Genomic DNA, 17,072 nt, shown 5'->3' on the forward strand with positions numbered 1-17,072 from the left:
AAGAAATACTGATTGTTCCCATATTTCTCCAAATTTATGGAATTTTTAGGGCAGGCTAATGGAGATCATATCTGATCAAGGAGCAACAACTCCAAGATGCAGTCATTTTAAATAAAAAACAAAGACAGATATCTGCATTTGAATAATATTCATATAATTAGGTAGAACCTTATTGTGGGGGTATGGATTTTTGAAAGATCATTGTAAGTTGCTTTTTTAAATTAAAGATATATTCCTTAGACATTTTGAATGATGGTTCTTTTTTTTTTTTTTTTTTTAGTTTGGATTACAGAGGATTCTAGGAGATGAAAGAAGTCTTTTACTATTGGCAAGAGCAATTGACCCCAAACAACCCAACATGATGACTGAAATAGTAAAAATACTTTCTGCTATTTGCATTGTTGGAGAAGAGAACATGTAAGTATTGCTATATTATTATATTTGCTGCATGGAAAATGACATTTGAGAAATTAATAAATTCTACTTTTGTCCTACTTCTTTGGATAACTTTCATGAAAACAGTATTTTAGATAATTTTTGATTGACAGTTTTATCTTGTCTGTTTATATTTTGGCTTTTTTGTTGATATTATGAAAACTAAGTTTAAATAGATAGAATCCTAGTGGGAAGTTCTTGGAAATTTGATTCATAGTGATTGAGTAGAATTTTGTTTTGCTGGAAGTACAGCAATCATTAGAAAGTGGACAAAAGTCAGAGAGTTATTTTGGCAAATACACACACATATATACACAAACACTGTACTGCATATCACACAATTTGAATAGATGCCTTTGTTTTGCATTATTATCTTATAATAGTATTTTACTTTATATGCCATGGTCAATGAAAAGATGAAGTAATTATTTGTAGAGTGAAATAAACCAACCTGTTGAAAGCAAAAATAGGTTGTTCATAATTATTCAAAGTGTATAAGTGCTACCAAATGCAGCAAGTTGTTGCAGAACATGCATTTTATCATATCTTCTTATGGAAATAATATTGAATCAGAAGTAAACTTTCAGATTTGATGACATTAGTAAGTCTAGTTTGTAAGAAACCATTGTGATAAAGAATCAAATATCTGCTAAGGACCTGCACTATGCGATATGTTGACTTTCTTATAATTGCTAGCATAAAATGAGATGTTGCTTAGTGTTAGCTACTGTCCTCAGAAACCAAAAGACAAACACTAAAGAAAAATACTAAGTCTCACTCAATGAAAACAAGCTGAGAATGAGATAACATATGCAAAAGCAAGGATCCTTAGATTTTATTGTTTTAAATCTCAGTTTACACCTGTGTAAGAAATATTTTTAATCACTTAGATTTTCAGTATTCATTAAATACAGTCTAGTCCAGTATAACTATTATGATTTAACTATAATTTCAGATATAATTTGGTAAGAGTAGTATACTACATAGAGGTTAATTTGTTTTAGGCACTGTGTAGCATTACTTAACAATATTTTTGGTCAGGTTAATAAGTTTCTTGTGCTAGATAATTATACATTCTTCTTTAATTACCTGGGCTTTCCTTTTTAGAGTCTTTTTTCTTTTTTCATTTTCAAAAAATGTTGATTTAAAAAATTATTTAAAAAATAATCACTCTGTCTAGAACTTTATTATAAAATTACAATCTGCTTATGTTCTAATTAACTGTTAACAATTATAGGTGCCATATTATGTTTAAGTGATATTAAAGTTAACACATGAAATATCAAAACCTGAAAATTTAAATTTTAATGTTTATCGCTTAGTATTCTTTACAAAATGTCACCCAGTAAAGTTACTTTCTTTAGAATTTTTAAAATCGAATTTTCCTTTTGATGCCCTAAAATTATTTACATCTATCAGTATTGGACTTAAAGAAATATGCAGACAGAAACACAGTTCTTATATTGTAATGGTCTTTCATTTAGACCAGAGGAATCAGTTCAAGAAATCTATTTTACGCCATAGTGACTATAGTTAATAACACTTTAAGTGTTCATACCACAAAAAAATGTAACTACGTGAGGCAATATGTGTTAATTAGCTAGATTTAGCCATTCCACTATGTATACATATTTGAAAACATACACTTTTCATCAATTAAAAAAGTAAATGATAATTTTAAAAAATTATCATAGTATATATAAACATCAAATACCAGAAAGAAAGCAGGGAATACTGAAAGAACCCATGCTTATAGTGTGTGTATAAGAAGTATTTCTCATTTCTGTTTCTTCTTTTTTCTCTACAGTCTAGATAAACTTTTAGGGGCTATAACAACGGCAGCAGAAAGAAATAACAGGGAACGATTTTCACCGATTGTGGAAGGTTTGGAAAATCAGGAAGCCTTGCAATTACAGGTGAGTTCGTTTTGTCTTAAATTGCTTCTAGAGTTATATTTAGAGTACTCATTTTGTATGACATCAACTCCATCTTAGCTGACATTTAAATAGTATGAAATGTAAAACTAAAATTTTTCTGTTTCTTGTTTGTGAGAATTACATTTTTTTTTAATTCCGACAGATACTTTGGAAGTATTATAAATATGGCAGTTATGACTCATTGATATTTGGACAGGAATTTAGTAATTAATATAATAGACCAGGGAAATTGAACCCTTAGCAATAATCAGACAAAAGGGCAAGTAGTTCAGCCAATGCCATTGTCCTAACATGTGTTAATGAAGTCTGTGGACTTGTAGAAATTTAAGACAATTAAACACGTCTTTCTTTGTGCCATTCAGACAACACTCAAAGGTCTGACTCACCAGAATAGAAGGGATTAAATTGCAGTTCTTAGGTTCGTGTCCATTTCATAGCCCTATTTAGACACCACTTACTAAATGCCTTCTTTAGAAAATGACAAATCTCACTGTCTTTTCTTACATGGTTTCAGGAAATGATCCATTTTATGAATGATAACTCAGTTCTTGAGGAATGAGAATGCATGTTTATTGCCTATATTTATGGTATGAGATCCTGCACTAAACATGTTAATTTCATATATTATTTGATTTAATTCTAAAAACAACCTAGATATGTAGCTATTACTATAGTATCATCTTTGTTTTGCTTATGGGATGAATAAGCTGAATGAGATTAAATAACTGGTCTAACGTGACACAGTTTTTAAGTGGTACAATTGGAATTTGATTCCAGGTTTTTGGTCTCTGCTAATCTCTCTTTTATATACCATTTAATGTACCGTGGAAAAGTCTCTAAAATTTGTTTTTAATTTTCGTATTGTCATTCAACAAAGAGAAGGTAGTTTCTACATTTAATGTTATCAGTATTGAATGTTTAAGTATTAAAATTTCTTGCTTGATGTGAAACAAACACAATTAATTTTCTCCTTTTTTATATATTCTGTAGTATTTGTATCTTTGTTTGCCAGAATTTGAAACGGCAAAAGATAGATGAATTGGCTTGTCTAAAGAGAATCTGTAGGCCGGGCGCGGTGGCTCAAGCCTGCAACCCCAGCACTTTGGGAGGCCGAGGCGGGTGGATCACGAGGTCAAGAGATCGAGACCATCCTGGTCAACATGGTGAAACCCCGTCTCTACTAAAGATACAAAAAATTAGCTGGGCTTTGTGGCGCGTGCCTGTAATCCCAGCTACTCAGGAGGCTGAGGCAGGAGAATTGCCTGAACCCGGGAGGCGGAGGTTGCGGTGAGCCGAGATCGCGCCATTGCACTCCAGCCTGGGTAACAAGAGCGAAACTCCGTCTCAAAAAAAAAAAAAAAAAAAAAAAAAAAAAAGAGAATCTGTAATGTAACAAAATTGTAATTCTTCTCCAAATATTCAAGGATCTTTGTTAATCATGACTTATACTCCAATGATACTAAACATTTTGGATCAACTTTTATGGTGTACTTTTCTGTCAAATATATTACTTATTTATTTAATTAATTTTTGAGATGGAGTCTTGCTCAGTTGCTCAGGCTAGAATGCAGTGGTGCGATCTCCACTCTCTGCAACCTACAGCTCTCAAAGCAATTCTCCTTGCCTCAGCCTGCTAAGTAGCTGGGATTACAGGTGCACACCACCACGCCTGGCTGATTTTTGTATTTGCAGTAGAGACGAGGTTTTGCCATGTTGGCCAGGCTGGTCTTGAACTCGACTTCAGGTAATCTGCCTGCCTCAGCTTCCAAAAGTTCTGGGATCATATTACATATTTCAGAAATTAGGATTTTTTTTAGCAGTGTTTTCCTTTTTATAATACTTTTTTCTTATAAAATTTAATCTTGATAAAATTTCATACCTCTACTGAAAGGTGGAAAACTGCCTTTTTTTGACGACCTTGAATTTTTTGACGACTAAATTTCATACTCAGTTTGTCATACTTGGGCCAAAAACATTGATATATTTTTTAAATCTTCCTTAAATAAATTTGTAGCCACAACTCTGTGAGTTATATCAGTAAACTCTGGTTTACTGATCAGGGAATTGAATTGCTGGAAGGCACTCAAAAATCACACAGCTGTTAAGGAATAGAGCTGTAATTTGAACCCAGGTCTTTGTGATGCCAGAATTTAAATACTGCATTGCCTATACTTTCAAGGGACACCTCTGCCAATGAGTAGTTCACCCCAAACAATAAGATGGGAAAGATACTTGCTAGCCTTCAGGAAGCTGGACAGAATGGAATGATAAAATAACAAGTTGTTAACAAGTAACATATGGAAGAATCACAGACATCTTGTTAAGTGTTCAAAAAACTGTTGAATACTGATTATAGATGCAAACATATGCACACCACAATTTAAAATTTCACATTTTAATGAGCTACAAAAATTAGTAATTTGTTATATACAGAGTCTAGTACTCTCACAAGAATTGTGAAATGAGTTTGTTTATTTAGACTATTTAATGTGAATGAAAAGATATTCTGTAAAAGTTCACAACTATATTCAGAATACAGAAACAAAAAACCAAAAGTTTAAATCTGTTGTTTAAAAAATACAATTAGTGTTGTATTTTAGCAGAACTACTTTTCTATTTCTGTAGTATCCTGAGACTTCCCAAAATGTTATTACAGTCTCAGGAAGTAATTTTGTTAAAATACAGGACTAATTATTTTTTTAAATAACAACTATATACATTTCCCCCCCTTTTTGGGGTTTTTAAAAAAGGTTATTAACTTCTCACAGATTTTTTTCCTAGCTTACCTTTAAAGTGAAGTTTTGTACCTGTGATGGGGATTTTCATTATCTTCAGGAGTTCAAGAAATAGGTGGAAGATATATCGCATATCTTCATACACTCTCTCTTCATTGACCTACCTTCAGCTTAGTAGCATTCTCCGGTCTCTTCTGTAAAGCCCAGATTATACACCAGCAGCTTCTTTTGATCTGACTTACCCTTCTAACGAGCCTCTTGTCTCCCCTTTTCATTTTAAAGTCCATGCCTCTAAAGAATAATCCATACTTGTTTTCTATGTTTTCTAAATTACCTTTACAACTCAACTTTCTTACAGTTCTCAAAAAGATTTACAGTGAGCCTCTAATTTCAAAATCCAATGGCCTCTTTCCAATCCTGATCACTTGGCGCTATTGATCACCTACCTCCTTCAAAATTTTACTTGCCTTGGCTTTCTAGGCACCATTCTCTCCTTTTTTCTCTGAGTACCTTTATGGTGGTTTTTTTTTTTTTCCCCGTCTTTCTAATGTGTTTCTTCTCCTCTTACATCCTGGGTATTTTGTTCCCTATGTTCTATCCTTGGTCCTCTTTTAGTATCATTTTATATACATATATTCGTATGCACATACATATATCTACATGTACATGTATATACACTGGGACACAAACTTTTAAAAAAATTTTTTGACCATGAGTATTCTCAGTTGCTTCTCTAGTTTTACAAATCAACTGTGGTAGTGATTCTCCAGATTTATACATCCAGCTCAGTGACTGAGATTATAAAATTAAGAAATCAAAAATAGCATTTATAACCCATATACCAGAAAATGTTTAAATACTTTACATATGTTAACTCACTTAAACCTCACAGCAATTGTATGAAAGAGATAGAAGTACTATTCCCATTTTGTAGATAATTCAACTGAGGCTCATAGAGGTTAAATAACTTTCCTAGGGCCACAGTGTGAATAGTGGTCAAAGCCCAGATAACACACCAGGGAGTCTGGCTGTAGATTACTTGCTTTACCTACTAAGCTGTGTCTCCTTTTATATTAAAACTTAGCTGATTCTCTCTTTCTGTTAACCTGATTTTCCCTAAGTTTCCTCTTCTTCCTGTGTTTCCTATTTTTGGTTATAGAGTTATCATCTTCTACCCAATTTTTAATTTTTCTCAACACTTCATTATTTTTTTGTCCCCTGCATTCAGTCAGTCATCAAGTCTTATTACAAAATATAGTACTGACTGTGAATCTAACACATTCTACTTCCACTGCCTTTATCTTCTCCCACCAATATTATTTCAACAATTTCCTAATTAGTACCCCATACTGACATGTTCTTTCTTTGCAGACAAATGTCCTACACTGTTGTCAGTTATCCTTAAAAGTAGATCAAATTCTAATATATTATCATCATTAAAAATCTCATGGGCTGTGCATGGTGGCTCATGCCTGTAATCCCAGCACTTTGGGAGTCCGAGGTGGACAGATCACCTGAGGTCAGGAGTTCGAGACCAGCCTGACCAACATGGAGAAACCCTGTCTCTAGTGAAAATACAAAATTAGCTGGGTGTGGTGGTGCATGCCTGTAATCCCAGCTACTTGGTAGGCTGAGGCAGGAGAATCGCTTGAACCCGGGAGGTAGAGGTTGCAGTGAGCAGAGATCATACCATTGTACTCCAGCCTGGGCAGTAAGAATGAAACTCCATCTCCAGAAAAAAACAACTATGCCCGTGACCCATTGCTAACTTTTTCATTGTGGCCTTAACTAAATATTCTGGCCTTTGAGCCTGTTATTCTCCCAAATGTACCATATGTTTGCCCCATACTACACTTGCTGTTTCCCAGATATGCTATAGACTTTTAAATGCCCTCAAACATTTTATCATATAGAACACTTTGCCTGAAATACCTACCATTCCCCACCTATATCTGTGTGTTCTATGTCTTCCAAAAGTCTTGCAAAGGCTTCAATAATGAGGTGATATTTTAAGTAGGCCTTGAAGGACAAGTAAGCATTTTTTATAAATTATCTTTGCTGATAGAGAAGCAGTACTATGGTAGGATGAGAGGTGAAAAGGGCTTCCAGGAAGTAAAACAGAGGCCAATCTGGCAGTCACTTGATAAAAAATAGTAAGGTAATATCAGCATCTAGCTGAAACTGCTTTATAGATAGCCAGGTAGGAAAACCTAGGGTATACTGAGCATTAATAATGGTTTATAAAAAAGGAAAGTAGTATGGTTAACATACAATGATACACTATCAAAACAGCGCCAGTCTTCGCAGGCTGCTGTTAGTTTGAAAGGTGCCATGTTTTTACAGTATTTTAGTATATACAAAGAAATATACTAACATAATTTAATACATTTTAAAACTGTTTTCTAACATGCTGAAAATAATAATGAACTTTGCACATGTTATAATTAAAATGGTACACAGAAACAGAGCTCTAAATATGCCCTTTCCTGTTGCGTGATAGCTTCATTTATCTAGTCCTCACCTACTTAATAGATTTGTTCTTTGGAATATAACTGAGAACTGAAAAAGCAATAAGACAAAAATAGAATGAAACAATCTCAGAAGCCTACAGATGTCACCAAATCTGACAAGTAAGCCTCATGTTGAGAACAACTATTTGGCCTTGAATCGGAGCCTGTTTGTTCTCATTTCTTGTGTTACCTTAATAAACCCAATTATCTGTTTTCTATCCACAGCAGACTAGAAGTGCAGGTTGGAAGGTTGGGAGAGGGTTTATTCCAGAGTAGTACACTGGAATCATCAAGAAGTGACAACTGACAGACTGGCAGCAGGAGAGGAGTGGATAGACTGAAACTGGAATGCAAGCAGTAACAATAGACCTCACTTAGCGCTGAGGCTAGTAGGCCTGCATACTTCAGTACCTCCGGAGATACTGAGTTACACCATAGCTCACTAACTCACATACCTGGTGATGACCCTAACTCAACAGGAAATTGTTAAATTATGTCTAGTATATATTGCATGAGAATGTGGGAATTATATAATTCATTTCAGAGAATGTCCCATGTGAAAGAAGATGTTGATGCTTAAATAGATAAACAGATATATGGATCTATTCTATGTGGCTTGATTCTTTGCACAGCGTTTCTTGAGTTTTGAGATTTTACTGTAAGCATACTTGTCAGTTAGCTATTAGTATGCTCAGACCATCACATATGAGGGAGTAGCTTTGGACTAAGCATTTAGCTTATAAATTTGCATTTATAAGAAAACAAGGCATTGAGGCTTATGAATATGGAAAAAATATGTAGAAATTAGCATTTTATATATTAAATGTTGAATGAGTACATGATAATACTTAGGAAACGTGTTCTATTTATTGGCAGTTTTACATTAGTGTCATTTAGAAAATAGATTAATGGGAGGTCGTTTAGAGATGTTTGTACAATGTAGTCATTTTTGGTATTGACATAAAACTAAGTTCTGAATTAAAGAAGGATGCCTTTATTTTAAATCTGTGTCAACACTGAATAATTGTCAAACCTATCATTTTCAATAATAGAGGGTTGCCGGTGACCTCCATGATATAAAAAGCAACAGGCCACTTTTGAAGTCATTATATTAGCTTCCTCGGCACTGTTTGGCACTATTGATCACTCCTTCATCAAAACTCCCTCCTCCCTTGACTTCCATGATACTAAACTATATTAGTCCATTCTCACACTGCTATAAAGAACTACCTAGCCAGGCGCTGCTGTGGCTCATGCCCATAATCCCAGCCCTTTGGGAGGCCAAGGTGAGTGAATCACGAGGTTAGGAGTTCGAAACCAACAAGGTGAAACCCCGTCTCTACTAAAAATACCAAAAAAAAAAAAAAATTAGCTGGACCTGGTAGTAATCCCAGCTACTCAGGAAGCTGAGGCAGGAGAATTGCTTGAACCCAGGAGGTGGAAGTTGCAGTGAGCCGAGATTGCACCACTACACTCCAGTCTGGGCAACAGAGCGGGACTCTGTCAAACAAAACAAAACAAAAAACACTACCCAATGCTGCATAATTTATAAAGAAAAGAGGTTTAATTGACTTACAATTCCACAGGCTGTACAGGAAGCGTGGCTGGGGAGTCCTTAGGAAATGTAGTGTTTTGGCGGGAGGCGAAGGGGAAACAGGCGTACCCAGCATGTCTGGAGCAGGAGGAAGAGAGAGAAGGGGAAGGTGCTGCATACTTGCAAACAAACAGATGTGTTTTTTTTGTTTGTTTGTTTGTTTTTTTATTTTTTATTTTTTTTAAATTTTTTATTGGATTTTAGGTTTTGGGGTACATGAGCAGAGCATGCAAGACAGTTGCGTAGGTACACACATGGCAGTGTGCTTTGCTTTCCTTTTCCCCTTCACCCACGTTTGGCATTTCTCCCCAGGCTATCCCTCCCCACCTCCCCCTCCCACTGGCCCTCCGCTTTTCCCCCCTATAGACCCCAGTGTTTAGTACTCCCCTTTCTGTGTCCATGTGTTCTCATTTTTCATCACCCGCCTATGAGTGAGAATATGCGGTGTTTCAATTTCTGTTCTTGTGTCAGTTTGCTGAGGATGATGTTCTCCAGATTCATCCATGTCCCTACAAACGACACAAACTCATCATTTCTGATTGCTGCATAATATTCCATGGTGTATATGTACCACATTTTTCCAATCCAGTCTATTATCAGTGGGCATTTGGGTTGATTCCAGGTCTTTGCTATGAGAACTCACTCACTATCATAAGAACAGCAAGGGGGAGGACCGCCCCCATGATCCAGTCACCTCCCACCAGGCCCTTACTCCACACTGGGGATTACAGTTTGACATGAGATTGGGGTGGGGATACAAATCCAAACCATATCATAAGCTCACCTTGTTTTTCTTTTACCTCTATGTTTCATTTAAACTCTCTTATTTCTATGCTTGGCCCTTAAATTTGCAGATTCCTAGAGCTTGATCCTCAGTCCTTTGGTACTTTGCTTTTCTCATATTGAATGATCCTTGGGCAATCACATCTATCCTCACAACTTCAATTAATTAGCACTCATATGTGATGTCTTTATCTGATCTCTTCCTCCCAACTCACAGACCCCATATATTCAGCTGCCTCCTGACTGGAGTTCAAATTCAATATTGTCCTTAAATATACTTATTTTCCTTTTCAAAAAAATCCTTCTTCCTACTCTAATCATCTTTCCAGCTTTGACCTGCATTTCTCTTGTATTTCAAATCCTGGTTGACCTTAGTATTCCCCAACAATTAGTATGAAGCAGAAACATACTAGTCATCTTGGAATCTACTCTTATTCCATTTTTCCATTCCATTAGTCACCAGATCCTATCAATTCTGTATCCCTAATGTTATATTTCCCTTCCTTGGTATGGTATCCTTCTCGATCCATCTTCATTGCCATTTTTTTATTTCAGGGTATTGTTACATCTCACTATTTTATCCTTTCCTTATGTTCTATATTCTTCATTATGGTTCCCTTTAAATTATCTTCCACAATGTTGTCTTTCTGAAATGCATTTCAGAATACTTAAGTCCAAGAAGGACTTCCCATAGTCTCCAGAATTAGAGTCTAGTCCTAGCCCACACAAAATACTTCATCTGGCTGTTGCTTTCTCTTTCGCCTCATATTCCACTATGATTCTACATACGTTTTTAGTCCAGTCATAGTGCACTTTGTTTCCTATAGGTTTTATGCTGTTTTATTTCTTTTCATTCATACCTTTGAAAGTGACTTCCATTGGCTTGGAAAGTACTCCATTTCTCAGTTAACTTGCTCTGTACATTCATATCTTTCTTTTCTCATACTTACTTTGATTTAAATCATCTTTGTTCCTAACTCCTGCTGGGCTAGGATAAAGAAAGACCTTGTTAATGTCAACAGAGTACTTAATAAGGTCAACTGTGTAACAGTGTCAATAAAATTTTAAAAGTACAATTTGTCACAGATAATGGCAATATGGATAATCTGTCTGAGAATGCCCTAAAGTTGGTAATTATTATACCCCATAGCTCTATGAATTGTGATTAAATAGATAGATAGATGTTTGTATAGTTTCCAAAGCCTGTAAGTTAAAATCAATAAAAGGTTCTAGCATTTTCCCAGTAATTTTATGAAGATTTTTATGTTTAAGTGTTTCCCTTTCTCTGTCACTTAGGTAAAACAAAACAAAAAATATTTCTTTTTGTAATGCTATGTCTTATGCCAATAAAATTTGAAAATATTTAAATCGTATTCACTTGCTATATTTTAATTATTTTATTTTGGACCGTTAAGTGTTAGAAATAAACCCTAGGCATATACAGATGAGCTTTGCCTTTTGAAAGTTTATCATCTGTTTTGTAATATTTTACCCTCTGTACCATACCACCTCAGAATGAAGACAACAACATTTGATGACTGCAGAATGTAGATGATTATTCTAGAAATATAATATACTATTATAGTAATGGAAGGATCCTAATGTAGAAAACTGATAACGATTCATTGTAGTATATAATTATACATGGCATAAACATACATGGCGTGCATGGCATGACTGGATACTGCATCACATGCACAAAACTGGTGGTTTTTAACTATATATGCTTATTATTCATTCAATAGGCTATATATGTATCTCATTGAAAACTTATGATACCACTGAATGAAAATGCAAATACAGAAATCGACTGTATTTACTAATTAAACATCAGAATTGTGGCCCTAGCATATGTATTACTAATGGAGGAAATTCACTGATTTTCTGTGACTTTAAAATTTTAATTCTCATGGAAGCTATATTTGTAACAATAGTTATGGCAGACCATTTTGAAACATAGCCATCATAAAGACACTAAGCAACAGAGAAACTCTGGATAACGGACTTTGTGATAGTCAATTCAAAGGCATTTGTTTTCTTTTTAGTAGGAGGATAAATCATATTAAGCAAGACCAGATTTGTGCAATATAATGTGGTAGAACGAATCCAAGGCTAAAGGTCAGGAGAACTGAGTTCTAGTTGTATCATTGGGGCTTATTAGTTATGTGATATTGGGCAAATCATCCAGTCTTTCCAGGTTTTTTTTCTTTACTATTAAGTAACATATTGGACCAGAGTATTTTATGTTTTGTCTAGCTTTAAAATCTCTTATTTTCTTTCTCTGGAGTTAAATATTTTTTATTGGAAAGTAGATTGATTTTGCATTATAAGAGGACAATATAGTATACTTCTCTTAAAGATTTAAATACTTGGAAGCTGAGCATATGAATTTTGAAATTTTTATTTTTCAGCAATGAGCTTTGTAGTTCTTTGAAGCTAACATTTCAGAGATTAGGCCAGATGTCTTTTTTTGTTTAAAATCTCCAGTGTCATGCTATTCAGTCAACCTTTCTCCCATGTTCTATATTCTTGCTATCCAATATGATAGCTACTAGCCTCTTGAGGCTATTGAGCACTTAAACAATGGCTAGTGAAACTGAGCAACTGAATTTTTAATTTTATTTAATTGTAATTAAACTTAAACTGTTATAAATGGCTCCCATATTGAATAGCACAGTACTCTAGTGTGTGTGTCTACATGTGTTCACATGCACATACATGCTGAGTATGGAGTGGGGTAGCAGGAAGTAAAGGAGAAGAGTGGCAGACCATTATTTTGGATGATGAGATGCCATTTATACTTTACTGCTCAGGACGTCCATGAAGTGGAATTTAACCCACTCCATTAACTGTTTTCTACTTTTGCTTTTTTAAATTTTTTGCATTACATTATATGTTATGGTAACCACTATGTATTCTAGACAACATACTATTTATATTATTGTATCTTTTTCTAATTAGCCTATAGTTTTTTTTTTGTTTCTTTGTTGTTTTTTTTTTTTTTTTTTTTTTTTTGGAGACGGAGTCTTGCTCTGTTGCCAGGCTGGAGTGCAGTGGTGTGATCTCAGCTCACTGCAACCTCCGCCTCCTGGGTTCAAGTGATTGACCAGGATGGTCTCAATCTCCTGACCTCATGATCCACCCACCTCAGCCTCCCAAAATGCAGGGATGAGCCACTGCACCCAACCTAACCTATAGTTTTAAAGCTACATACCCCCACTATATTATGCATGTTGCACCAGTAAAATTTTATCATTTTACCCATTCTCAAAATCTTTTGTTGTGAGAATCTATGCCTGGAGTTTATGAGACCTTTGTAATGTGCTGGAAATTATATTTGTAGGAAAGTGATATCATTTCTAATCATGAGTTTCCTCCTTGCTGTGTGGCCTTTTATAAGTTATTCTACCTGCTTTGAGCCTCAGCTTCATCATCTGTAAAATAAGGATAACAGTAATACTAACTTTGTGTGATTTTTATGAAGATGAGATTCGATGGTGAATTATGTAAAGAACTTAATATTGTCTGGTAACTAATAATAATGATGATGATAATACTTTGCAATATTGTATTTAGCTATGCATTCAGGATGCACACAATGGGTTTGTTATGTTTATAATTAAGTAATAATATAGCCTGCCCTTTTATTTAAATTTAATTTTGTATTTGTAAATAGTGACAATTATTTCAGTTTTGGATTTGAGATATTGTTCTTATTCTCTGAAAAGGGCAGCATTTGTGTAAAGGCATAAAGGAATAGCAAAAATTTAGATGACCTTTTTGTTTTCCACATTCATATTACAATATACATACTTCTATAAAATAGTATAACTTCATCAGCTTATGTTGGAAAATGACATGATAGCATGCCTATTCATCTTATGTTGTTTGTAATTAATTAAATATCTATTAGAATATGATATACAATGGTACATTGCTAAGCCAGTGCCTTTACCTTTTTAAAATTTACTTTACATTATCTCCCAATTATTATATACTATAGTCAATGGATGGAACTTGTTTTCATATTAAACTATATATTCATAAATTATATATAAAGTATTTAATGTCATTGAAACATATTATTAAAGTTATATTGACACATTCATTAATTTTATTGACTTATTATCTTTATTGTCTGCTGATCTAAATACTTTTATTTGTATAAAGATACAGTTGCAGGACTCATTAACTTGTTTCTTACAGAAATGTTCTCTTTACTTGTAGGGTATTAATACAAGCCATTAAGCTAGAATTTCTTCTGGCAAAAACAATCCTAACAGATGGCAGCTTTTCTCTCTATTAATTTTGGATTGGACATGTACTTTGGCTTGTTTGGTCATGTCATAGTTGTAACATAACAAGAGCCATTCAAGCAAAAACAATTATAATATAGCTGTGGACATATACAGTATGCAAATTTACAGCCCAGTATCAAAACTATATAAATATTTACATGATTTCCTATTGTAAATAGGAAGTTTAAGTAATCCATTAAAGCATAAGCTTCATAATGACTTGTCTGGTATGTCTTTAAAGGTAATGTCAAATTTATGGCAAATATTTAGTCAGTTGTCTAAGTGTTTTATCTTGACGCTTCAACATTCATAGAAATTTGACTATATTGTTGTATGATTCAGATATCTGGTCATGTTAGAAACAACCTTAATCAGCCCTCTTAAAGCATGTAACTTTTGATTTTTGAACGTAAATGTGAGGCAGATGGGCTAATCTCCCAAAAAAGCAACTTAAATATGTAAGATACAGATTCAAAATTAAAGCATACCTTTTAATCTCTTCTCCCTATTTTGGAAAAAATAACTGTATCATAATAAATCTGTAGAAGTCAAGTCAAAATATTTTTGAAATACTGTCTTTTGGTAATATATTTTTCCCATGCTAACTATTAATTTATTTGTATCTGTGTCTATATATACTTAGTATCTTTGTATACTCTGTATTTTCTGAGGAGACTTCTTGTAGTTTGCACTATGAATACTCTTCTACTCATTGCAGTCTTCAAAAATAATAAATTTAAATGACATCTTTTCAGTTAAAGGATTAGCCAGTTACCTTAGATTTGAGCAGCATTTTCCAAAAATGCTATTTAGAAATAATTTATGGAATACCTGACACTTAGCATTTTGTTGATTCCCTTTTAGATTAAAATTGCCAGAAAATAAGTTCCTTTTTATAATAGGGAATATGAAAATCAGAAGATAAGAAAAGTATAACTCATTTTTTAGTATCAATATATTTAATCAAATACTTTACTTGAAAACAAGCCCTTACATATGCTTTATTTTGAAATGTGCATTAGTATTAGTGTCACAGTGCCTTCTAGTTGATCTTAATTCACTTCCATTATCTTTTTTTTCATACCTGGTAAGTTTATTCATCTTAATTACATATTTTAATACTTTATATATTTTGTACAAATAATCCCATTAAGAGGATGGAGAGAGTATAAATTAATGTAATAATTTAAGTTATCACCATTCCCTGTTTAATATTAAGGTACTTTTATAATTTTATTCAATGTATTTTAGAAGTGTTTATAACCCTCTTGAAGTGAGGCCAAGTGTACTCTGAGGACAACTGGACATGAAAGATACATTTTGTGATCTTTTCAAAGGGCTCTGTCTGCCCACTTTTGCAATTTGGGTTTTTCAGAGGGAGTTTAATATTTCTTCATATTATTTTAAAAAGCATAACCTACTTGGTCATTACATCGTTGTTAGAATTATTTTGAACATTATATACTATGTTGTTAATTTTGTTATTTCTAATTAAAGTCATAATCATTATACTCGTAGAAATATTTACATTTCTTATTTTTATCATTCTTTGTGTATGCCTTTAGTGAATGCACTATCTTCATGAATTATTTTATTAATTTATTTAAGGTGGATTTTTTTTAAAACAAAATTTGCTTTCTGATTGCAGGTGGCCTGCATGCAGTTTATAAATGCCCTCGTCACTTCTCCTTATGAGCTTGATTTTCGAATACATTTAAGGAATGAATTCCTCCGTTCAGGACTAAAAACAATGTTACCAGTAAGTTGAATGTATACATTTGTTACGCTGATGAATTTAAATTTTTTTCACTTCGACAAAAGCACTTGAAGCAGAGTAAATAAATGTGCTTTGCTATTTTGTTTTGTAAAGCATGAGACATTTTGTAAGCTTTTTTGTATTCCAGTAACAGCATTCTCTACATACAAATGATGATTCAGAATTCAGCTAATAATGTGCCCAGAAGTGATGTGTTTTTGTTTTTTGTTGTTTTCTTAAGTCAAAAGGAAACTTCTTTTCTTTGAAGTTTGAATATTGAAAACATGAGACTTGTTTTTGCAGTTTCAATTTAATTTAAAATTTTCTGCTTTCATCTTTGATAACTTAGATTGATTTAATTGGTATTCAGCATAAGCGTGCATAGAGCTCTGATTAGTATATGCTAGACACATTGCTTAAGAATGTTACTCTCATTACAGGGCTGTAGGAACTTTCCAAATCAAAAACAATTTTTTTTCTTAAATTGAATGTGAATATTTGCTCTAATTATGATAGTGTTAAAAACATTTTTGGAATGGCTTTATATGCTGAATCTGAACTAAATAAGCACCTTTATTTTTGTAGAAACAAATACAACTACTGTGGTTTTATATTTTATTAAGTATGTTAACTGAGGAGTGACTTTATTGAAGACTATGGCATTGTTCAAGACAAGTAAAATTATGCTAGTGTCTTTAAGCTACTCAGAATATACCTATGAGGTAAGAAGTAAAAGTAAGGAAGTGGGGAAAAAGCACTGAGGAGAGATTTAAAAAAACAAGAATAAATGTCAATGAGTGTGTACGTGTGTGTGTGCAAACCTGTGCATGTGTATGACCTAGTTTACCAGAAATACCCAAATTGAGGACATTTCCTGGTGAGGAACCAGTATGCAGTATAAATTTGTAATGTGTGGTGGGATAGTTTTAACTGAAAGTAATTGAAACTCATCATAATAAGTTGTGTGATTGGACCTGTTAAACCCATTGTAATAAGATATATGATTGGGTCTACCTGGTTTTTG

The 17,072-nt window shown here is 33.6% G+C and overlaps 1 protein-coding gene across 6 annotated transcripts in view; it reads left to right on the forward strand.

The window, feature by feature from the left end:
* Positions 1-17,072, forward strand: part of DIAPH2 (diaphanous related formin 2) — a 933,611-nt gene that overhangs the window by 230,772 nt on the left and 685,767 nt on the right. For all 6 annotated transcript variants that reach the window (XM_078363563.1, XM_078363565.1, XM_078363567.1 and 3 more), the window contains 3 exons: positions 281-417; positions 2,243-2,351; positions 15,941-16,051. In XM_078363563.1, coding sequence (XP_078219689.1) covers positions 281-417; positions 2,243-2,351; positions 15,941-16,051 — 357 coding nt within the window. The remainder of the gene's footprint in view (positions 1-280; positions 418-2,242; positions 2,352-15,940; positions 16,052-17,072) is intronic.

This window comes from Callithrix jacchus, chromosome X (assembly GCF_049354715.1).
Source record: "Callithrix jacchus isolate 240 chromosome X, calJac240_pri, whole genome shotgun sequence".
Lineage (NCBI taxonomy): Eukaryota > Metazoa > Chordata > Mammalia > Primates > Cebidae > Callithrix > Callithrix jacchus.